The 25,926-nt window shown below is 40.7% G+C and overlaps 1 protein-coding gene across 1 annotated transcript; it reads left to right on the top strand.

Moving 5' to 3' along the window:
- Nucleotides 1-23,829: 23,829 nt before the first annotated feature.
- Nucleotides 23,830-24,805, top strand: LOC120920699 (olfactory receptor 2D3-like). Its single transcript, XM_040332916.1, has one exon. The coding sequence runs from the start codon at nt 23,830-23,832 to the stop codon at nt 24,754-24,756; it is 927 nt and encodes a 308-aa protein (XP_040188850.1). The 3' UTR covers nt 24,757-24,805.
- The last annotated feature ends 1,121 nt before the right edge of the window (nt 24,806-25,926 follow it).

The raw sequence follows: 25,926 nt of genomic DNA on the forward strand, positions 1-25,926 counted from the left end.
ACAAGCTGTACACTCACTACTTTACATTGCAGCAAAGTGTAATTTCTTCAGTGTTGTCACATGAAAAGATATTATAAAATATTTACAAAAATATGAGGAGTGTACTCGATTTTGTGAGATACTGGATATATAGCGCCATCAATTTACACAGCGTTTTACATATATATTATACATTCACATCAGTCTCTGCCCTCAAAGTGCTTACTATCTAAAGTCTCCAACTCACATGCATTCATACTAGGGACAATTCAGACAGGAGCCAGTTATGTCCCAGCATGTCCTTGGAGTGTGGAAGGAAACCGGAGTACCTGGAGGAAACCCATGCAGACACAGGGAGAACATGCAAACTCGGTGCAGGTAGTGCCGTGGTTCCTATAACAACTTATTCAGTCATCCTATATAACATTTTAAATGTTAAACTTCATAGGACATGACTTCCTATTGAAGAATGAGAATCCAGATTTTGGTCAAATGGTTCTAAATGTGACTTGATTTAACCATTGAGTAGATAAAGGCACAAAGGGAATTCACTTTAAAACAGAGGTAAACATTTGGTGAAAGGGAAATCAATTTTGTTTATTAATGTGGAATGAAAAAATATTATTGTATTACTGTAATGAATAATCTATATTGTTAAATTTAATTTTTTTTATTTTGTGCCTTACCTTGATTTAAAAATACAGAAGAAGATACAGAATTGTGTAATATGGCAAAATACAGGGTGAAGACTGAAGACTGAAGACGCTTTTTATATAGGATTTAACAAACGTATTTTGGTCCCTCAGCTTGCCCTGGAGACTGAAAATTATTTTATTTTATTTCAGCTTCTCCCAGTTGGATGGTTCCTGGTCTTTTGTGAATGTGTGCTGGTTTATGCTTCTTAATAAGTGTTTCAAATAAAATAAAATAATATTATATTAAAAATATTTTTTTAAATAATAATGATAAAAACTAATATATGCTGTATATACCTGTATTAAATTAATCATTTATGAAACGTGCAACTTTGTTTCTATTGTAGGTAAATAATGGATTTGCCCGCTCGCCAGCCCCGCTCGCCCGCTCGCCAGCCCTGCTCACCATCCCCGCTTCCAAACCCGCCAGCTCTCACACTTACCCCATCCAGGTCTTGGGCAGCTTAGGCGGCTTCTCCTCCTGGCCAATCTTGTCCCTTCTCCTCCCGGCCAAATTAGTCGCTTCTCCTCCCGGCCAATCTGGTCGCTTCTCCTCCCGGCCAATCCAAGGAGATGCAGGAAGATGCCAGGGCTTAAAGCGGAGTTCAAGGCTAAAATGAAACTAGATCTAGAACAATCGAGCCCATCACCCAAATCGTTTTTGGATATCCTCTTGTTTTTTTGGGGGTTATTTTTGGCGTTTTGTACCTTTTTTGTTGTTCTCTAGCTGGACTTCCGTCCTACGTAATTTGAGCATTTGCATTGCCTCCTCCTCCTTCCCCCAGCTGTCTTCTGGGCCATGTGTGTGTCCCAGAAGACAACAAGGCCATTCAGAAAGTGCAGCATGGCTCACACATACGTAGTAGGAAACCCGCAGTGAAGTCTAAATGCTTCACTACCGGTTTCCCTTAATTGCAGTGCCAGCCCCTGCACCTGAGCCAATGGCTTTGGCTTTGGGTGGGCTGACATTGCGGGCTCCCTGGACAGGTAAGTGTCCTTATATTAAAAGTCAGCAGCTACATTCGTTTTCCTCAGAAAATTTGTTCCAGGAACAATTGTCTAAGAGAGGAATTCCCTTAATTTTGAATAATTTCTCTCAATGTCCTGATGCTTCTCTCAGGGCTGCTGTTAGAAACCATGGGGCCTTGTACAACCTTCCTGACGAGGCCACCCCAACCCTGACTCCACCCCCACCCTCCTCCGAGGTGCAGCGTAACAGCGGCACATGAAAAAAAGTCTACACTCCAAAAATGAAAAAAAAGTCCCTCCTCTGTCTACGCTCCAAAAATGAAAAAAAAAGTCCCGCCTCTGCCTACGATCCAAAAATGAAAAAAAAAAGTCCCTCCTCTGCCTAGGCCCCAAAAATGAAAAAAAAAGTCTCTCCCAAAAATGAAAAAAAAACTCCTCCTCTGCCTATGCCCAAAAAATTAAAAAAAAAGCCCCTCCTCTGCCTACACTCAAAAAATAAAAAAATAAAGTCCCTCCTCCGCCTACGTGCCAAAAATTCAAAAAAAGTCCATCCTCTGCCTACACTCAAAAAATAAAAAAATAAAGTCCCTCCTCCACCTACGTGCCAAAATTTTTTAAAAAGTCCCTCCTCTGCCTACGCCCCAAAAATGAAAAAAAAATCCCTACGCCCCAAAAAATTTAATTTTTTTTTTAGAGGCTTAAAATTTGGTTTAAATTACATTTCCCTAGGCCACATCATGTAAACAGAGGGGCCCAGGAGGTGGGAACAGAGGGGGGACTTTAAAAAAAAATTGGGGGCGTAGGCAGATAAATCAGTGCTGCTGTTCCGCTGGGGCGGGTGGAGGCGGGGTTGGGGTGGCCCCCATCAGGAAGGCTGTACGGGGCCCACATGATTTCTAACAGCAGCCCTGAGAGAAGCATCAGGACATTGGGAGATATCATTTAAAATTAAGGGAATTCCTCTCTTAGACAATTGTTCCTGGATTTTTTTATTTCCCCTGACCTTCACTCTAGGTGACAATAGTCATCAGGATAGAGTTATAGTCGAAATTGGAGACATCTCTTGGACTGGCCTTTGTTTTGGAGGAGTGATATTTTCATGGGATGTTATACTGTCTGAACATACCTGGGATACCAAGACTCAAGTTTTCTGTTTTTTTCTTTTGAGCAAAGCTTTTCATTTAGCTTTTATTTAGCTCCACCTGTTACATTCTCATTAATAGAAAATACATACAAAATCCAGCAGAGAGTGAAGAAATCCCCCATAATGAGCACAGCAGATATGCAGTCCCAGAAACCTAATTTCCCTATGCCGCCCTATTTCGCCATACTGCTCTGTCACCCCGAATGTGATGGTCATGCTCTTTTCAGTTAAAGCAGAGCTCCACCCAAAGGGGAAAGCTCTGCTTGTCTGCTTCCTCCCAACCTCTGCTGCTACATTTGGCACCTTTTGGGGGGAGGGTGGAGCGGGAACCTGGTTTTGACAGGTACCTGCTCTTACATCACACTCACTTTGCCATGGCAAACCCAGCCAAAAGTTTACCCCCGCCCCCAACGCAGCCGGCCTATTCACAGAGCGCAGTGCGATTCGGGCATGCACAGTAGGAAACCCGTTGTCAAGCCGCAAGGCTTCAGTGCCATTTTCCCTAAGCTAAGATGGCAGCGCCAGCACCTGAAAGCCAACTCAAGAATGCCTTGAGAGGTAAGTGTTAGTTTTTTAACGAATTTCAATAAATGTGTTAATTCGGAAATATCTGAATTACCAAAAACCTGTTTAACTAACTTTTCTGAATATTCGTAAATTCAAATATTTGTAAATTTGTAAATGTGAAAAAAATCATATATTCAAAAAATTCATAAATTTGAAAATACATACATTTTGTAAATTCGTGAATTCAAAGTTCAAAAATCCGAAAACCCGAAAATTAGAAAATCTGAAATAATAACTAACGAATAATAACTTAAAGCGGAGTTCCGGCCACAATTTCACTTTTTAAATATAAATACCCCTGTAATACACAAGCTTAATGTATTCTAGTAAAGTTAGTCTGTAAACTAAGGTCCGTTTTGTTAGGTTGTTACAGCATTTAGACACTTTATAAAATAGAAATTGACTGGGGCCATCTTAAGTGTGGGCATCATGAAGCCAGACTGTATGACTTCCTGGATTTCAGCCTTGCAGATCTCCCACATGCTCAGTGCTGCACAAGCAGTGTAATAGGTTTCAGATCAGGTTTCAGCACCTGTACTGTCCAAGTCACATGATTCTTCGAGACTGGGGAGTGCACAGACTCCTGGAAAGTTACACCCACTACATTCCCAGGAGTCTGTGCGGTGTAGGTTAGGAAGCTTAAGCACCTAGGTGCAGGAAGTGGGAAGATTAACTATTCTGCCTAGCAACAACACTTTGAAGGCATCTAAAAAAAAAAACGTTTTTCTTAAAGGACTAATGACATTTTTTTAAAACTACTGATGTAATGTTATATTTATGGGTGGAACTCCACTTTAACTATTACTAACTAATAAATTATAGGTATTGTAATTTCCTTTTAAATTTGTCTGTTAGTGAACTTAACTAATTCAAATTTATCCAAAGTTATCCGAAATAACGAATGCCGCATCTAAACAAATGGAATGGAACAGATTAATAATAAATAATAATTTTTAAATGTTTTTATTATTATTGTTGTTATTTATTATTATTAATTTCCAATACCTATAATTTATTAGTCAGTAATAGTTAAGTTTAACCACTTGACCTCTAGAAAGTTTTACCCCCTTCATGACCACAGCATTTTTTCCTGCTCAGCACTGCCCTACTTTTAACTGGCAATTGCGCAGTCATGCAACACCGTACGCAAATTAAATTTGTATCACCTTTTTCACACAAATAGAGCTTTCTTCTGGTGATATTTCATCATCACTGGGTTTTTTATTTTTTGGAAATAAAAGAAAAAAGACCAACATTTTGGGGGGAAAAAACCCTGATATTTTTTACTTTTTGTTATAAAACATACCCAATAAAAAATAGTTATTATTTCAGATTTTCAAATTTTCGGGTTTTCGGATTTACGAATTACAACATTTTTCGAATTTACGAATTATGGTCGTAACGAATGACCCAAAAAACAAATGAAACAAAAATGAAAACCCAGATTTGGCTGCAAATGTGACCTGATGTGACCACTGAGCAGTTGAATGCACAAAACGAATGCACTTTATAACTGTGATAAATCTTTTGGCAATATAATTTTTTTATTATTATTATTAAAATATTATTACGGTAATTATATATATATAAAATGTATATTTTGTGCCTTACCTTGCTAAGCAGTAGCAGATAAAAATAGCATATTTGAGTTTAATTGAGTTTAATTAGTTTAATAACTATTTTCATTATTTTCAAATGTTTTCCACAACATCATAAACATAATTATGCTGGTGGGAAAAGAGGAGGGTAATTTTTTTCTGAGACAGAGAAACCAAAGGTATTGAGAGAGCTTTAACAAATGTATTTTGGTGCTTCAGCTTGCCATTGAGACGGAAAATAATTTTATTTAATTTTAGCTTCTCCCAGGTGGATGACTTCTGTGTCTGTTTATGCTTCTCAATAATTGTCTCCAATAAAATAGTATAATGATGCAATGCTTATCCCAAAAGGATTCACTGTGTTCTTGGCTCCCAAGTGCCCACAACTCTCCAAGCAGCACCATGCTTTCCGACACACCAATGCTGAAGGGTGGATATTTGGCAGCAATGCACAATCATTAGAAAAATAATTGAAAATGGCAATAAACACTTCAACAAGTATGCCAAACAGTTACAAAATAACAAATACTCTTGATAAAGTTGATAATAATCAAGCAGACTGATCTCTTATGTGCACTGCCCAAGAATTTGTTCATTTCATTTTCATTTCATTCTTTTTTTTTTTTTGCATCATTGTTATGATCGCAATTTGTAAATTAAAAAAATTAGAAAATTCATAAATTTGAAAATTAGAAAATAAGAAAGAAAATCCAAAAGTTAGAAAGAATAAATAACTAACTAATAATAACTAACTATTAAATTATAGGTATTGGAATATCCTTTCAAATTTGGCTCTTAGTGAATGTAATGAATACGATGTTATCCAAAGTTACCAATTATCCGAAATAACGAATGCTGCATCTAAACAAATGGAATGGAACAAATTGATAATAAATAATAATAAAAAGTTTTTATTATTATTATTTATTATTATTAATTCGTTACGTTCCATTCATTTAGATAGTTATTTCAGATAATTCGTAACTTTGAATAAATTCATATTCGTTATGTTCACTAACAGCCAAATCTAAAAGGAAATTCCAATACCTATAATTTAATAGTTAGCAAGAGTTAAGTTATTGTTTGTTAGTTATTATTTCAGATTTTCAGGTTTTCGAATTTTCACATTTGCGAATTTGCGAATTTCAAAATTTACGAATTTACAAAATTGTGAATTTTGCGAATTTACACATTTTTGAATATTCGAATATACGAATTTGCAAATTTACGAATTTATGAGTCTTCGAATATACGAAAAATTAATAAACAAAATGAAATTAAAATCATTTCAACTAAATTCGTTACTAATTTATTTTCGAATATTCGGAAAAAAATCATTAAATGGGTTTTCGTTAATTTGGATAATTTGTCAAAATTCGTTAAAAAAAATATTTAGAAGGAAACAAATTGCATATGTCTACTGGACAGTACATTATGGGCGCAAATCCGGCATTGGAGCACTCAACATTAAGTCCCTCCAAACCCTGGTGTAGGTGTCTGAACGGTGTCCCCAGCAAGCAATATGATTCCTTTAGCAATACTATTCCTCCAACTAGACATGTGCAATTCGTTTCAGTTCAACGGCAAATTCAGATGAATTTTTGGTTATTCGTAGATTCGGATGTATCTGAATCTCCAAATTAATTAGTAATGAGTTTAGTTGAAATTAGAAAATAAATAAACAAAATGAAATTAAACTAACAAATTCCACATTTTGGAACGATTCATATTGGGATCGGTTGAAAAATTTGGTCGGATTCCTTAACCACTAGCCGACCGCGCACCGTCATTATACGGCGGCAGGTTGACTCTCCTGGGCGACTGCCCGTAGCTATACGGCGGCTCGCCCCTGACTCCCGTGCGTGTGCCCGGCGGGCTCGATCGCCGCCGGGCACACGCGATCGCTCGGTACAGAGCGAGGAACGGGAGCTGTGTGTGTAAACACACAGCTCTCGGTCCTGTCAGCAGGGGAAATGCTGATGCTCTGTTCATACAATGTATGAACAGAGGATCAGTGTTTCCCCTAGTGAGGCCACCCCCCCACAGTAAGATAACACACAGGGACATACTTAACCCCTTCCCCGCCCCTAGTGTTAACCCCTTCACTGCCAGTGGCATTTTTATAGTAATCCAATGCATTTTTATAGCACTGATCGCTATAAAAATGCCAATGGTCCCAAAAATGTGTCAAAAGTGTCCGAAGTGTCCGCCATAATGTCGCAGTACCGAAAAAAAAATCGCCGCTATTACTAGTAAAAAAAATATTAATAAAAATGCCATAAAAATACCCCCTATTTTGTAAACGCTATAACTTTTGCGCAAACCAATCAATAAACGCTAATTGCGATTTTTTTTTCCGAAAAATATGTAGAAGAATACGTATCGGCCTAAACTGAAAAAAAAATGTTTTTTTATATATTTTTGGGGGATATTTATTACAGCAAAAAGTAAAAAATATTCATTTTTTTCAAAATTGTCGCTCTATTTTTGTTTATAGCGCAAAAAATAAAAACCGCAGAGGTGATCAAATACCACCAAAAGAAATCTCTATTTTGTGGGAAAAAAAGGACGCCAATTTTGTTTGGGAGCCACGTCGCATGACCGCGCAATTGTCAGTTAAAGCAGCGCAGTCCCGAATCGCAAAAAGTGCTCTGGTCTTTGGGCAGCAATATGGTCCGGGGGTTAACCGCTTGCCGACCGACTCACGATTATATACTTCAGCAGAATGGTACGGACAGGCAAATCAACGTATATTTACGTCAGTTTGAATTTGCCGCTGTGTGCGCGCACACTCCTGCCACAAGCTCCGTGAGACCCGTGGACTCGATGTCCACCGGTGTCCCGCGATCGGGTCACAGAGCTGCAGAACAGGGAGAGGCCAGTGTAAACAAGCATCTCCCGATTCTGCCTAGTGAAACTGTCAATGATCATATGCTCCCTCTCATCGGGAGAAACAATCAGTGATGTGTCACTCAAAGCCACACCCCCTAACAGTTAAAATCACTCCCTAGGACACACTTAATCCCTTTCTAGCCCCCTAGTGGTTAAACACTTCACTGCCAGTTACATTTACACAGTAATCAGAGCATTTTTATAGCACTGATCGCTGTAAAAATTTGAAAAAAATGCAATATTTTTTACTTTTTGCTATAATAAATATCCCCCAAAAATATATAAAACATTTTTTTCCTCAGTTTAGGCCGATACCTATTCTTCTACCTATTTTTGGTAAAAAAAATCGCAATAAGCGTTTATCGATTGGTTTGCGCAAAATTTATAGCATTTACAAAATAGGGGATAGTTTTATTGCATTTTTATTAATTATTTATTTTTTACTACTAATGGCGGCGATCATCGATTTTTTTCGTGACTGCGACATTATGGCAGACACTTCGGACAATTTTGACACATTTTTGGGACCACTGTTATTTTCACAGCAACAAATTAAAAATTAAAATAAAAAATGCATTGTTTACTGTGAAAATGACAATTGCAGTTTGGAAGTTAGCCACAAGGGGGCGCTAAAGGGGTTAAGTGTGACCTCATCTCTGTTTATAACTGTAGGGAAGTGTGGCTGTAGGTTTGATGTCATTGATTGTGTTTCCCTATAAAAGGGAACACACGATCAATGATGCCACCACAGTGAAGAACGGGGAAACTGTGTTTACACACAGCTCTCCCCGTTCTTCAGCTCCGGGGACCGATCGCGGGACTCCAGCGGCTATCGGGTCCGCGGGTCCCGCGGTCACGGAGCTTGGGACCGGGTCACGTGCACGCTCGACCCCACGGCTGGGATTATAGGGCAACGTACAGGTACGTTGATGTGTCCAGCCTTGCCATTCTGCCGACGTATATCGGTGTGAAGGGGTCCTTAAGTGGTTAATAAAAATGCCATAAAACAATCCTCTATTTTGTAGATGCTATAACTTTTACACAAACGAATCAATAAATGCTTATTGCAACTTTTGCAATTGCAACGACCACCGTTTTATTCTCTAGGGTGTCTGAAAATAAATAGATATAATGTTTGGGGGTTCTAAGTAATTTTCTAGCAAAAACAAACAAAAAAAAAGATTTTAACTTATAAACAACAAGTTTGAAAAATAGGCCTGGTCCTTAAAGTGGTTGTAAACCCTTATAGCTAGATTCAGATAGCTTTATATATTTACGCTGGCCGCTAGGTGGCGCTTCCATTGAGTTCGGCATAGAATTTGTAAATGACTAGATACGCCGATTCAGAAACGTACGTGCGCCCGGCACATTTTTTACGTACGGCTTTTTCCAGCGTAAAGTTAGTCGAACAAATAGCTGGCCTAGTCAATGTTAAGTATGGCCGTCGTTCCCGCGTCGAAATTTGAAAACTTTACGTTGTTTGCGTAAGTCGTCCGTCAATGGGGCTGGACGTAATTTACGTTCACGTCGAAACCAATACGTCCTTGCGGCGTACTTTGGAGCAATGCACACTGGGATATGTCCACGGACGGCGCATGCGCCGTTCGTAAAAAACGTCAATCACGTCGGGTCACAAGTAATTTACATAAAACACGCCCCCCTCATCCTCATTTGAATTAGGCACTTACGCCGACCCATTCACGCTACGCCGCCATAACTTAGGAGGCAAGTGCTTTGTGAATACAGCACTGGCCTCTCTGACTTACGACGGCGTAGCGTAAATACGATACGCTACGCCGCCTCAAAGATGCACACATCTACCTGAATCTAGCTATTAGACTCCATTCGCACAGGGGCAACACGACTTCCAGCACGACTTTGGGAGGCAACATGGACACGACTTGAGTATGAATCACAGCGCAACCTGAGGCAACTTCAAGTTGCCTCCAGGACAGGAGGCTTTCCAGTGGCCAATAAAACAACAATCAGCTATGTGGGAGGGACTCTGAGAAATGTATGTTCTCTTCCTCTATTGCTGCTTCTGTTAAGACAGTGATCCGACTTCTGAGGCGACTTCCATTGAAATCAATGGGTACAAGTTGCCTACAAGTCGCCTTGAAGTCGGATTGAAGTAGTACAGGAACCTTTTCTGAAGTCGGAGCGACTGCAGTAGTGTGTATTAAGACGGCTCCATTCACTTACATTGATTTTCTCATGCAGCGCGAATTAGGGCGACTTGAAGTCGGTGTGAAGGATGCTGCTAAGTAATATGGTGTGTTACAGGTGATTTCAGGTATGACTCACTCCTCGGCTAACAGGTTGTTGATATGGTAATGACCCTTCCTCAGCCAGTCCTATTTCAAAGGGTAAATGGTCTATTGTGTGTGTGAAGGAGCCCTGTGTTTACTGTTTACTGTTATTAGATAAGTGGCTCATGTTAATTATTCTGATTGCTTCATTGTGGTAATCATCCCTTCTATATGTGGGTCCAAGCTGTCTAGATAATGTATTCTGTACAACTAGTAATTAACGTCACTGATGTCATTATCTAAAGAAATGTGTCTGGCAGGTTCGGTGCCAGAGGGTCTAGAGACTGATTAGTTCAAGGAGATATCATTGTTTCCAAGGATCTGTATTGAAGACCCCCCACTGTGTGAGGGGGGGCGGAGATTGTCATTGTAACAGCTTGTAACCTGCATATAACCAGCTGAATGCTGCCATTAAAGTGTGTCTTGTTCCAGCAGTAAGCGCTGACTCATGTGTGGCTTATTGGGGCGATTCCAGGAATGTTCCTCCTCGTGGAATATTGGGTGATGCTCTTTATGGAAGAAGGGAATATTTGACGGGGATATCATTCTAATACCGTCACAGTCGGATCTAAAGTCGTCCCTGTGTGAATGGGCTCTTACAGACCACTTTTGACTACAGGTAAGCCTATAATATGGCTTACCTATAGCTACCACGGATATCTCCTTAATCTGCACAGTTTGGGAGATATCCCCCGGTATCTGCATGTGCCGACGTCATCGGCACATGTGCACTGAAGCAATGGCATGTTCGTGCCAATGCTTCAGCTAGTGTGCCGTTACCAGCGGCTCCCGCGGGAGTGACGTCACCGTGGCTTCTGGCCAGTCCCATGATACCTGGAAGTAACTCCGGGAGCGATGTCGCCAGTCGGAGCGGTGTACGAGGATGGCTGCGGGGGCTTCGATCTAAGGTAAGTCATTTATAATGTGCTTGTATGCTATGCATTTTTTTGTTTTTTTTATTGTGGATTTACAACCACTTTAAGTTGTTAAAATAACATTATAGTGTTAATGAGATTTCTGAGATTTATTCATTAAATAACTATTTATTTGTTTATTAATTATTTATTTATTAATTATTTATTATTTTTGGGATTATTTTATGAGATTTTAGTGATTTGTCTTTTCTTTTTTTTTTTAAGTATAATTCTTTATTCAAAATGTTTTCAATTATAACAAAACATATAAACAATAGTAAGAAAAGGGATAAAACCATTTTAGAATTAAGGACAAGTGAGCCGGCAGGCCTGATCAAATAAATCAACATTACAAACAGCAACACCTATTAACCACTTAAGCCCTAGACCATTTTGCTGGTCAAAGACCAGGCCACTTTTTGCGATTCGTCACTGCGTCGATTTAACTGACATTTGCGCGGTCGTGCGACGTGGCTCCCAAACAAAATTGACGTCCTTTTTTTTCCCCACAAATAGAGTTTTCTTTTGGTGGTATTTGATCACCTCTGCGGTTTTTATTTTTTGCGCTATAAACAAAAATAGAGCGACAATTTTGGAAAAAATGCAATATTTTTAACTTTTTGCTATAATAAATATCCCCAAAAAATATGATACGTATTCTTCTACATATTTTTGGTAAAAAAAACTCAATAAGCGTTTATTGGTTTGCGCAAAAGTTATAGCGTCTACAAATTAGGGGATAGTTTTATGGCATTTTTATTAATATTTTTTTTTTCACTAGTAATGGCGGCGATCAGCGATTTTTATCGTGACTGCGAAATTATTGCGGACACATCGGACACTTTTGACACCATTTTGGGCCGATCAGTGCTAAAAAAATGCACTGATTACTGTAAAAATTATACTGGCAGTGAAGGGGTTAACCACTAGGTGGCGCTGCAGGGGTTAAGTGTTCCCTAGGGAGTGATTCTTACACTCGATCACGGGGAACAGCCATCAGTGACAGTGTCACTAGGCAAAATAGGGGAATGCCTTGTATACAAAGGTATTCCCCTGTTCTGCCCCTGCCGACCACAATTGCGGGCCTCCCGGGAACATCGAGTTCCCGGGACCCGTGGCCGCACTCGCGAGGCACGCTGGGCGTCAAATTTAAAGGGATGTTTTTATTTAATTTTTTTACCAAAAATATGCAGAAGAATACGTATCGGTCTATACTGTGGATTTTTTTTTTTATATATATATATATATTTTTTGGGGATATTTATTATAGCAAAAAGTTAAAAATATTGTTTTTTTTTCAAAATTGTCGCTCTATTTTTGTTTAAAATAAATACTGCAGAGGTGATCAAATAGCACTAAAAGAAAGCTCTATTTGTGGGGAAAAAAGGACGTCAATTTTGTTTGGGAGCCACGTCACATGGCCGCGCAATTGTCAGTTAGGCTGCATTCACACTACAACGTGGCGTATTTTACCGCGAATTGCCGCGACAAATTGCATCGTTTTGTCCCGCGATTTGCTGCGACAATACGCGGTAAAATACGCCGCGGTAACATACACAGAAGGGGTGATCTACATTGTCGGCTATGGCCGAACGCCGAAGCCGCCCGAAAGAAAGGGTCCGGGACTTGTTTTGGGCTTCAGGCGTTTCGGCGTTCGGCGTTCGGCGTGGAGATGTGAACCATCTCCATAGCCGACAATGTAAACTCACCCCTCCAGCGTATCAGGGGCTGCTGCGGCGTCGTGCTTCAGGCATATATACGCCTAGGTGTGAATGGGCACTTAAAGTGACGCAGTGCCGAATTGCAAAAAGTGGCCCAGTCTATGGCCACCAAAATGGTCCGTGACTGTAGCGGTTAAGTGGTTAAAATACAATTAATGTGTTAATAAGATTTCTGCGATTTATTTATTTAAATAACGTTTTATTTATTTATTTATTATTTATTTATTATTTATTTATTATTTATTTATTATTTATTTATTATTTATTTATTATTTATTATTTATTATTATTTATTATTTCTGGGATTATTTTATGAGATTTTAGTGATTTGGCTTTTTTTGTAGTACAGAAGAATAAAAAATGATTGCATAACCTGGGAATTTAAAATTTCAACAAGTCCAGACGGTCCCTGGCCCTGGGGACGGGTGATCACGGATAATCTGTAATATATACAAGCTGCAATTTCCTTTTTGTTCTTTGTGTGTTTGCTGGCTGCAGCTGTCCAGCCCAGCCCAGCCAGCGTTCCATAGAAAGGTATGTCTATACGTTCCACATAATGAGCATTTCCATTTTATCACACACAATGTTTGATTCATAAGATGGGAAAATGTCAGGTATCTTTTTTTTTTAATTCAGTCATTTTTTATTAATTTTCCTTGCAATAATGCACATTACACATTCATATTTTTTTCAGATACAGTTATCATACACATATTGCATCCTGAAATAACCCCACAACAAAACAAAACAAACTAAAAAACTAAAAAAAAAAAACATTCACTACCCCCCTCTCCCCCTCCCCACTCCTCCGTCAGGTAACGTTAGCTGAGGATGTAACAGAGGGAGACTAGAAGTATTGGTTGCAGGAAGGGCCAAATCACATAGAGAAAAGCACATTTTAAACATTTCTTTGAGGTCTACCGCTGATGCTAAAACATGACTTTGCTAGTTGAATATAATCCAAAGGGTTCAATTTACAAAGCTAGCGCAAAGGGACAAGAATCCTTGCAAAAAAAGTTACAGTTATTTTCAGCTGTGACCAAGGAGAACTGAAAATAACTGTCACATGGCTGAAATAAAATTTCATATATTTATGTTAAAGCTTTGTAAATACAGCCCAAATTTCTTTATTATAATCTGTTTAACTACTTAAGGATCGAGCCTGTTTTTCAGACTCGGTGATTACAAGTTTAAAACATTTTTTTTTGCTAGAAAATTACTTAAAACCCCCAAACATTATGGCCCGGATTCACGCAGATCGGCGCATCTTTGTGCCGGCGTAGCGCATCTCATATGCACTACGCCAACGTAATTCTGAGAGGCAAGAGCAGTATTCACAAAGCACTCGCTCCCTATGTTGCGCCAGCGTAACGTAAATTGGCCGGCGTAAGCCCACCTAATTCAAAGTAGGAAGGTAGTGGGTGCGATACATTTAAATTAACCGTGACCCCATGTAAATGAAGGGCCGAACGAACGGCGCATGCGCGCGCATGCTCAGAATCACGTTGCATATACTCCCTAAGATACGACGGCTCAATGCCTACGACATGAACGTAACCTACGCCCAGCCCCATTCATGTACGACTTACGTAAACGACGTAAAATACGACGGCTGTTCCCTGGTCCATACCCTAACATGACTTACCCCTGCTTTATGAGGCTTAACTTTACGCCGGACGTACGCCTTACGTAAACGGTGTCGATTACAGCGACGGGCGCAAGTACATTCGTGAATCTGCATATCTCGCTCATTTACATATTCGACGCGTAAAACAATGGAAGCGCCCCTTGCGGCCAGCGTAAATATGCGCCCAAGATACAACAGCGTAGGAGACTTACGTCGGTCGGATGGAGGCGTATCTAGCTTTAAGAATCAGGCGCATAGATACGACGGCGACGTATAAAGATACGCCGGCGTAAGTGCTTTCTGAATCCGGGCCTATATATATTTTTTCCAACACCCTAGAGAATAAAATGGCAGTCATTGCAATACTTTTTGTCACACTATATTTGTGCAGCGGTCTTACAAGCACACTTTTTTGGGGCAAAAAACACTTTTTTGAATTAAAAAATAAGACAACAGTAAAGTTAGCCCAATTTTTTTTAAATTGTGAAAGATAATGTTACGCCGAGTAAAATAATACTGAACATGTCATGCTTCAAAATTGCGCCCGCTCGTGGAATGGCGACAAACTCTTACCCTTAAAAATCTCCATAGGCAACGTTTAAAAAATTCTATAGGTTGCATCTTTTGAACAACAGAGGAGGTCTAGGGCTAGAATTATTGATCTCACTCTAACGATTGCGGCGATACCTCACTTGCGCGGTTTGAACACCGTTTTCATATGCGGGTGCTACTCACGGATGCGTTCGCTTCTGCGAGCAAGCTCGTCGGGACGGGGCGCTTTAAAAAAAAATTATGTTTTTTTTATTTATTTTAATTGATTTTATTCATTTTTACACTGTTTTAACAGAAAAAAATCGGTCACTTTTATTCCTTTTATGTTTACATTCCTTGTAATAGAAAAAAGCATGACAGGTCCTTTTAAATATGAGATCTGTGGTCAAAAAGACCTCAGATCTCATATTTACACTAAAATGCAATAAAAAAAATTGTCATTTGACAAAATTCCCCCTAAAAAATGTACCTTTAAGATGCATGGGCGTAAATGATGTTTTGACGTTGCTTCCACCCTGCTATGCTATGGAGATGGGTGGGGGCCATCTTCCCCTCACTCGTATCCATGGAAAGCTGCGAGAAGGACCCAGCGCCTCTGCCAAAGGCTCCAGTAAACGGCGGAGGGCGCGGGAGAGCGGCGGGAGGGGGCCCTCTCCCACCGCTGATAACTGTGATCTTGCGGCGAATCCACCGCAGAGACCACCGTTATCGTTTACAGGACCGGCCACAGAAAAGATGAATATCTCGGTCGTGGCAGCAGCTGCTGCCGTTACCGAGATATTCATCTTTAAAGTGATGACGTATATATGTACGTGAGCCGGTCCTTAAGTGGTTAAGAAAGACGCAAGGCAGGTGCAAAAAACACACTCCATTCATGTTGTCTAGAAGGAGTATAACAAAGGATTTGGTTTTATATTCAGGAGTGCTGACCTGCTTGAGGTTTCGTGTTTCAAATATTTTATTGAATTTTAGAATTATCAACAAAATTCCATTAACAGAGCATGTACAATAATACAGTGGAACCTCGGTTTAAGAGTAACTTGGTTTGAGAGCGTTTTGATTTGCGAGCAATTTTTTTTTTTTTAATTCTGACTCGGTTTGCAAGTGTTGACTCGCAAGACGAGCAAAATTCAAGCTAAACAAGCCTGCAGTACCTCATTTGGCCTGAGGTACGGGGGCGCAGAAGCCGAGCAGAGCCCAAAATAGGCCTGCAGTACCTCATTTGGCCTGAGGTACGTGAGGAGCAGGAGCCGAGAAAAGCCGAACATTGCCCTGCAGTACCTAATTTGGCCTGAGGTACGGGGGCGCAGTAAACGAGCCGAGGTGTCCACGGGCCTCCGGCGGCGGGCGCGACCACACAACGACATCTTAAAGGGGACGTATATATATGCCCTTATGCCTGTCCGTGCCACTCTGCCGACGTAAATATACTGGAGGCGGTCCTTAAGCGGTTAAGAAATGAAAAAAAAATGTTGACGATTTTTTTTTACATACTGTCACCAGTGCAGTACAGCATCATCATATAACTGGTGTGGTAGTAATTAGGGACACTGACTGGTGACTGTACAAATATAAGTTTTATTTTTACATTTTTTATATTTTTTTTAACACACTGTGAGCAGGGCAATATAATTTTCTGATCAGGATTTTTTTTTTTAAGCTTATAGCAGTGAATTTCATTGCTATAAGAAAGCATCTTACTGAATGCAATCCATACATTCAATTTGTTTTGTTGTGATTAGCTGTGATTGGACAGAGCAAATCACATGGTGCAGATGGGCTGTGATTGGCCCTGTCTGTACTGTGTGATCACATTGACCAATCACAGCTAGCAACAAAATTATAAACAATAGATGACATTAAAAGAAGCCATCCATTGTTTACAACTGTCATGTGACCTGCTGGGATTGGTCACAGCATCACATGGTACCCGCAGCGAGCCAGCACACTGATCAGTCATCCATCGGACACAGCCAGTGCCAGATGGTGCCACAACCTTGCTCGAGGCGTGAAGAGCTTCTCAGGCGCTTTTGAAGAGCTTTCAATTCATTTCAATGGAGAGGGGTGTTTTTTTTTAGCACACTGCCCCAGTGTGAAAGCATTCATTGATTTTAATGGAAATACGTTTTCGTAAGCTTTTCATAAAAAGTTGTAAGTTTCGTAAGTTGTTTAGCGTGAAAGCACCTGAAAAGCGCCTCAGTGTGAAGGTGGTCTTATACTCACAAACAGATTACGTTAACAATCGTGTGAAATGAAAATGACCGCCAAATCTTAAGCATTTAATCAACAACATGGAAAGAAGCCATCCATGTTCAATATGGCTAACCTGTTTCAAGGGGCATCCCCTCTTCATCAGAGCTCATTAAGGCCCTGATGAAGAGGGAATGCCAGCTCTGATGAAGAGGGGATGCCAGCTCTGATGAAGAGGGGATGCCATTTGAAACCCGTTAGCCACGTTGGACCTGGCACGTTGGACCTGCTTTTATGAACAATAAATGGTGTATGAAGCTAGTTCGCACGTCTGGTGCGCCCTCTTTTTCTTGTTTTCTAGTGCTGCGCATGATGGGCTACCCTCAGTCCTATGAGGGCAGCAAAGCACGGTGGTGCTATTCGGTCACTACTGGAAGAGTGGAAGCCTATTAGTCTTTGAATACCACATTTAAGTGCAGAAGGTTGTTTCTATCGATCATTGACATGAGCCAACATGCGGTAGTTGTCCTCTGGATAGCTAACTATAACTTGCACTTGACTAAATGCACAAGTAGAATACCTTCAGAAAACAGCGATCCAGAGTCCAGAAAATCACTCTCCTCCATTAAAGCGGGAGTTCACCCATGTATTAAATTTTTTTTTTTTCTCCCCTTAGATTCCTGCTCGTTCGGTCTAGGGGAATCGGCTATTTGTATTAAAATATGAGCAGTACTTACCCGTTTTCGAGCTGCATCTTCTTCCGTCGCTTCCGGGTATGGGTCTTCGGGAGCGGGCGTTCCTTCTTGATTGACAGCCTTCCGAGAGGCTTCCGACGGTCGCATCCATCGCGTCACTCGTAGCCGAAAGAAGCCGAACGTCGGTGCCGCTCTATACTGCGCCTGCGCACCGACGTTCGGCTTCTTTCAGAAAATCGTGACGCGATGGATGCGACCGTCAGAAGCCTCTCGGAAGACTGTCAATCAAGAAGGAACGCCCATTCCCGCAGCCCATACCCGGAAGCGACGGAGAGGATGCATCTCGTAAACGGGTAAGTACTGCACATATTTTAAAACAAATAGCCGATTCCCCTAGTAAAAACGAGCAGGAATCTAAGGGGGAAAAGTGCCCTCTAAGGGTGAACCCCCGCTTTAAGTGGCAATAAACAATTGGACTCAGTGACAACTCTAGGAAAACTTTACTGCATATTCTGCAAATGGTGAATATGGGGGAAATGTTGGCAATTCAATATATATGCACTATCACCTCCTCTTTGGTAGAATGGATTCAATTGGTAAAAGACATGTACAACGCTGTAAAAACAGATCACGCAGTTTGGACCTTAGTCCTTGGTCATGGCTGGGACTAAAGAATAACATCTAAAACGCGTAGGGTCCTATCTTTTTTAAGCCCACTTCCTCTGACCAGTGAGTAAACCCAGTTTTTCCCTTAAAGGGACCACAGTCTAAACAGAGGGGAAATATAGTGTCCTTCCTGGAACCAGTCCCAGTGTCCCGTACCAAATCCTTGACTCCACTGCTGCCACCTGCTTACCTGGGGTGAGATCAGCACCCCAGAAACGACAGAATAGACCCATAGCACAGCCAAAGCTGAGACAGAGACCCAATTTTGAACAAATCAACATGGTCAGAGTTAACTAACTCTCTGACCCCCTCTAAATTTAACATAGCACCGGTTCTGGAAAGTAGGGATGAGCTTCGAGTTCGAGTCGAACTCATGTTCGACTCGAACATTGCCTGTTCGCCGAACAGCGAACAATTTGAGGTGTTCGCGGTAAATTCGAAAAGCCACAGAACACCCTAGAAAAGTCTATGGGAGCAATCAGCAGTGCTAATTTTAAAGTCTTATATGCAGTGATTTTAGCAGTGATTTTAATAATGCTTAACCCCCTTAGCGGTAAACCCGAGCGTGACTCGGGGTGGGTTTTCAATGTTAGGATCGGTATCCCCGAGTCACGCTCGGGGGGGACGTGCAGAGTGTGCAGCGGCGCGGCTTACCTGCTCGCTGAATTCACATGCAAGTTACTTACCTTGTCCCTGGATCCAGCGATGCCACCCCGATGTGTGAGCGAGCGGGTCCTCCTCGCTCAATTCACAGTCTCCCCGTGTGCCGCCGATCTCCGTTCCCTGCGACATTACGACGCACAGGGGCGGAGAACGGCGCCAAATTCAAAAAAGTAAACAAACACTTTACATACAGTATACGGTAATCTTATAGATTACAGTACTGTATGTAAAAAATACACACCCCCTTTGTCCCTAGTGGTCTGCCCAGTGCCCTGCATGTACTTTTATATAATAAAAACTGTTTTTTTCTGCCTGAAAACTGTAGATTATCCAAAAGTGTCCCTTTATGTCAAAAATGGTTTTAGATCAGCTAGAAAACAGCGATAATAAATTATAATCACTTGCAGAAATGTGCGATAGCGATTTGTGGGGAAATTCGTCAGAAAAAAATAATCATAATGACGGCGACAATTCTGCAACTGAGCAAATTTCAGTGATTTTGAGTTGATTACATTATTGAATAATTTTTATTATAATTATATTATTTGTTATAATTATTTATAATTATATTATAATTTATAATTTTGTTTTTTAGAAAAATGTCATACCCGGGATGCCTACTAGAATCTTGTTTGGTCAGATTTAAGTGAGTTATTCCTAAAAATTGCAGGCCTACAGTATAAAACGCCAAATTTCCTTGCAAAATAATTGTACCGCTTTTGGTACGTAATTCCAGACAGAATCATACCACCAGGGAGGTTAAAGTGAAACAATAAAAGTGAAATATTCCTTTAAATTTCGTACCTAGGGGGTGTGTAAAGTATGCCTGTGAAGCAGCGCTTGTTTCCCGTGCTTAGAACTGTCCCTGCACAAAGTGTCATTTCTGAAGGATAAAAAGTCATTTAAAATCACTGCTCTCGAAAAAAATGCTGTTTTTAAAACTTTTTTTTGCATTGATACATGTCCCCAGGAGCAGGACTCGGGTCCCCAAACACTTTTTAGGACAATAACTTGCATATTAGCCTTTAAAATTAGCACTTTAGATTTCAAACATTTGAGTCCCATTGACTTTAACGGGGTTCTAAAGTTCACACAAACTTTTGGTCTGTTCGCAGGTTCTGGTGCGAACCGAATGGGGGGGTGTTCAGCTCATCCCTACTGGAAAGTAACCAGGCGCTACACAGGTGAAACACGAAAAATTTGAATATCGTGCAAAAGTTCATTTATTTCACTAATGCAACATAAAAGGAGAAACTAATATATGAGAGAGACTCATTACATGCAAAGCAAGATAGTTCAAGCCGTGATTTATCATAATTTTGGTGATTATGGCTTACAGCTCATGAAAACCCCAAATCCACAATCTCAAAAAACTAGATTACATGTAATCAATAAAACAAGAATTGTACATAGAACAATTTCGGACCTCTGAAAAGTGGAAGCCTGCATATGTACTCAGTACTTGGTTTGGGCCCCTTTTGCAGCAATTACTGCATCAATGAGGCGTGGCATGGAAGCGATCAGCCAGTGGCACTGCTGAGGTGTTATGGAAGACCAGGATACTTCAATAGCGGCCTTCAGCTCTTCTGCATTGTTGGGTCTCATGTCTCATCTTTCTCTTGGCAATGCCCCATAGATTCTCTATGGGGTTCAGGTCAGGCGAGTTTGTTGGCCAATCAAGCACAGTAATCCCACGGTCATTGAACCAGGTTTTGGTGCTTTTGGAAGTGTGGGGGAGGTGCTAAGTCCTGCTGGAAAATGAAGTCTGCATCCCCATAGAGCTCGTCTGCGGAAGGAGGCATGAAGTGCTCCAAAATCTCCTGGTAGACAGCTGCGGTGACCCCAGACTTAAAGGGTCACTAAAGGAATTTTTTTTTGCTGAAATGACTGTTTACAGGGTATAGAGACATAATAGTTAACTTATTCCTTTTAAAAATGATTAAAAATAGATAAAAACCAATCATATAATGTACCTACAGTTTAGTTTCGTTTTTGCTGTTGTTTCCTGGTTCTCTGATGTACAGAGACAAAGAGCCAATAGAGGGCAGTGAAGGTTTTGCAAAACAAAACTGGATTGGTGCTGAGGGGTTTTAGACACACCTCCTTGATTAGTCACCACAGTGAGAAATCTCCCAGTACTGTGGTGATCAGGAAACAGACAACCAGGAAGTGTCCAGAACAGAGAGGAATTACAGCAACATCAAAACAAAAACGAACAATGAGGACATGAAACCAGGACTGCAGTAAGGTAAACGAAGCTATTTAGCTAAAAAAAAAATCCTTTAGTGACGCTTTAATGAAGCACAGTGGACCAACACCAGCAGATGACACGGCTCCCCAAATCATCACAGACTGTGGAAACTTCACACTGGACATCAAGCATCTTGCAGTGTGCGCCTCTCTATTCTTCCTCCATACTCCGGCTCCTTGGTTTCCAAATGAGATGCAAAATTTGCTCTCATCAGAAAAAAGGATTTTGGACCCCTGAGCACCAGACCAGGTGTGTTTTTCTGTAGCCCAGGTAAGACGCTTCTGATGTTGTTTGTTGTTCAGGAGGCTTGACAAGAGGAATACGACATTTGAAGCCCATGTCCAGGATCCGTCTGTGTGTGGTGGCTCTTGATGCACTGACTCCAGCCTCAGTCCACTCCTTGTGAAAGTCCCCAATACTTTTGAATGGCCTTTTCCTGACAATCCTCTCCAGGCTGCGCTCATCCCTGCTGCTTGTGCACCTTTTTCTTCCACACTTTTCCCTTCCACATTACTTTCTATTAATGTGCTTTGATACAGCACTTTGTGAACATCCAACTTCTTTTGCAATTACCTTTTGAGGCTTTCCCTCCTTATGGAGGGTGTCAATGATGGTTTTCTGCACAACTGTCAGGTCAGCAGTCTTTCCCATGATTGTGATTCCTACTGAACCAGACTGAGAGACCATTTAAAGACTCAGGAACCCTTTGCAGGTGTTATGGCTTCATTATTTGATTAGAGTGGGTCCATGATAGAAACGCTAGAAGCCGACTCTTTTCCAACTATGAATCCTACATTGAGATTGATTGAAAAAACCTGGCAGGCAAGTAAGGTGGCGCTGGGGTACAAGGGTTTAACAGAGTATTCCCCACTATGGGATAACAAAAACCTGCAGGAGATTGTAAAGATGGGAAAATTAAAAGAGTGGGAAAGGCTGGGAATAACCAGAGTAGATCAACTTTATTTAGGCGAGACATTGAAGTCATTTGCGGTATTAAGGGAAGAATATGCTTTACCAAATTCTCTATTCTATACTTATCTGCAGGTAAGACATGCCCTACAGGCGCAATCTAGGGTGGGCCTAGTAAGAGGACAAAAAATCCCCCGGCTTCAACGTCTAATTAAAGCGGAGAGCTCCAAGGGAATCATCTCAGATTTATACGCAAAGATTAGTGAGGGGTTCCTAGGTGGAGAAAGACTGGAAAAAAACAGACAGAGTTGGGAGGTAGATATAGGCCAAATTACAACTGTACAATGGGAACAGATACTAGCTGCAGGGAACTTGGTGTCACTCGCCCCGTCGCAAAAGGCCTCCCATCTATTTTTGTTTTATAGAGTCTACTATATGCCAAAGAGGTTATTTAAGTTTGGTGGGAAAACAGATGACAAATGCCCCAGAAGCCAAATTACAGGCGACCTAATACATATGATCTGGAGGTGCCCAAAGTTACATAAGTATTGGGAAAAAGTAATAGAGATCATAAATAACACATTTGGGATAGACTTGGAGTTGGAGGCATTGGTCTGCCTAGATGAGAGATTTGAGCCAAGAGGAAGGAAGGTAGCCGCTATAAGGTGCTTGTTTCAAGCTAGAAAACTGATCGCACAAAAGTGGCAGTCAGAGAATGCGCCCACATCAGCAGAATGGGAAAATGTGATAAATGCTACAGTTTGGAGGGAGAAAGTAACCCTAACCAGGCAAGGTAATTTCAACAAATTTAAAATAATGTGGGAGCCGTGGTTGAGGAGAATGGGCTGTCCACCATAAGTGGATAAGGGGAATAAGGGGAATAAAGTAAGATCAGTGGGGCAAGCCATGAGTGAAGGAGAGAGGTGATAGAGAATGGGATTGCAACCTATTGGTGTTCAAAATGTAATCTAAGGGGAATGTGTAGATAGTAAAATATAATCCAAAGGTGTAGGTGTGTACTTGGGATATAAATCTGAAGGGGGCGGGTTGGGTTATGGGTAAAAGGAGAAACAGTAGTAATAATAAAGAAGTGCAATATGTAAGGATATATGTTATGTAAAATCTTTTTATCTTTTTTGTACGGAACAAAATGAATAAAGAATAATTGAATTAAAAAGAGTGGGACACTTTGAGCCTAGAATATCGCACCTTTTCACAATATTCTAATTTTCTGAGATTGTGGATTTAGAGTTTTCATGAGCTATAAACCATAATCATCACAATTATGACAAATCACGGCTTGAACTATCTTGCTTTGCATGTAATGAGTCTATCTCATATATTAGTTTCACCTTTTAAGTTGCATTAGTGAAATGAATAAACTTTTGCACGATATTCTAATTTTTCGTGTTTCACCTGTATGTTCCATAATTGCATTTTATATCATGTTCTAAGACAATTTCAATGTATTCCTTCTACTAGGTAATTATGGAAGTCATCAACCAGACATATCCACCTCGAATAATTCTTCTCGGCATCTCCGATGTCCCATATCTCCAGGTCATCTTCTTCATCGTCTTCATGGTGATCTATATTATCATGTTGTCAGGTAATTTTCTGTTGGTCATTGTGGTGAGGATCAACCCAAAACTCCACACTCCCATGTACTTTTTCCTGAGTAACCTCTCTGTTATTGATGTCTCCTTTTCCTCCAGTATTGTTCCTCTAATCTTAGTCAAATTGCTTGCCAAAGACAGAAGTATTTCCTTACTGGAATGTGGCATACAAGTATTTATCTCCTTAGCTCTAGGGGCAATAGAGTGTATGATACTGGCAGTCATGGCTTATGATAGGTATGTTGCCATCTGCAAGCCCTTGCACTACAATACCATCATGAATAAGAAATTCTGCTTTTCTTTGTCAGCAATAACCTGGAGTATAGGAATCCTCAACTCTGTTGTCTTGGTGAGTGACACCTTTACGCTGCCTTTCTGCAGGTCACAGCTGAACCACTTCTTCTGTGAAATTCCTCCAATGTTACGAATAGCCTGCACAGACACTTGGCACAACCTTCTGGTGGTCTTCACATCTGCAGGGCTCATCGTCATGAGTTCTTTCTTCTTGACTCTCATCTCGTACATCCGTATTATCTCCACGGTCTTGAAGATTCGTTCCTCGCAAGGGAGGCATAAAGCGTTCTCCACGTGTGGATCTCACCTGACTGTGGTCACCATTTTTTATGGAACCATCATGTTCATGTACCTGAGGCCCCGCTCTATTAGCACTCATGAAATGGACAGTGTCGTTTCCATCATATATACTACAGTGACTCCAATGTTAAATCCTTTCATCTATAGTATGAGGAATAAAGATGTTAAAAGTTCATTTAGCACAAAATCGAATAGACAATTGTAACGGTCAGGGGGTTAACACCGTTTACGATTTTCCATTTCACCAACCCACGACATGCTTATCCGACACTCCACAATCCAGCAGACAGGACCCATTGGATTTCCCCCAGAAACGAGACACACACAGCTCTGTCTCTGGTTCCAAAATGAATGAATACTTTAATGGTAAACTCAGCTTGTTATATACGGTTAGAAACCAAATCTGGACAATGACTCAACTCCACCTACAACATGACACAAGGAACACAACATTCCGTTAGATAATGACATTCAGATGAGCTAATTACCAATCATTACCCAGACGTTCTGACTCTGCGATAAGTTATTCTCACCTGTTACATAATACACATTCCTTTAGTAAACATAATTGACATGCTAATCCAATACACCTGAAAGGTCAGACATCTGACCTTTTAGACTGCCAACACATATCTATCATCAATAGAACTTTACACAATGAAAGGTTCTTGAGAGGCAGACTTAATTAGCACAATAGAATATTTTAGGAGCCAGACTCAATTAACACCTCAACAGTATGTGTCCCCACATTGAATGAGTCATTCTATTGACCAGTTGTAATTAGTTTTTCTAGACATTAATGAATATATTGTGGATTACTGTTCCATGCTAAAACAATCCAACATATGTCCCTTATTTCCTGCAATACATGAATTATCATTACTGTCCCATCTCATGTAATCCGAGATATCATTTCTCAGTCATCCTATGCCCCTATTGCACATAGGATGACCCTAGACCCAAGAGTCATTAGTGAAGCTGGCACAGGAGTACCCCACATCCTTCAAAAGTTTCTGGGTATCACGGGCCATTCCATTACAACAATAAAACACTTTCAAAATGTTGGGTATGATGATCTTCTTTGTGCCAACAAACAAAGCAGCTCTGGCTGCAATGCTCACCTTGAACCTTGAGCTGTCTACTGCAGTACCTCTCCTTTGTCACAAGATGTCCCCAGTCTTTTTTAGAGTGTGGCTGTCCAGACATTCCTCCTTATCTTTCAGTGTGAAGGCACTCGGCTTTCACATTGGGATTGCAGATGAGGCTTCTTTCAGGCGCTTTACAGGCGCTTTTGTTAACACTAAAGCGCCTGAAAAAACGTCCCAGTGTGAAAGAGCTCTAAGGTGCCATGCTTCAGGGGAGGGCCCATGACACT

Source organism: Rana temporaria, chromosome 13 (assembly GCF_905171775.1).
Source record: "Rana temporaria chromosome 13, aRanTem1.1, whole genome shotgun sequence".
Lineage (NCBI taxonomy): Eukaryota > Metazoa > Chordata > Amphibia > Anura > Ranidae > Rana > Rana temporaria.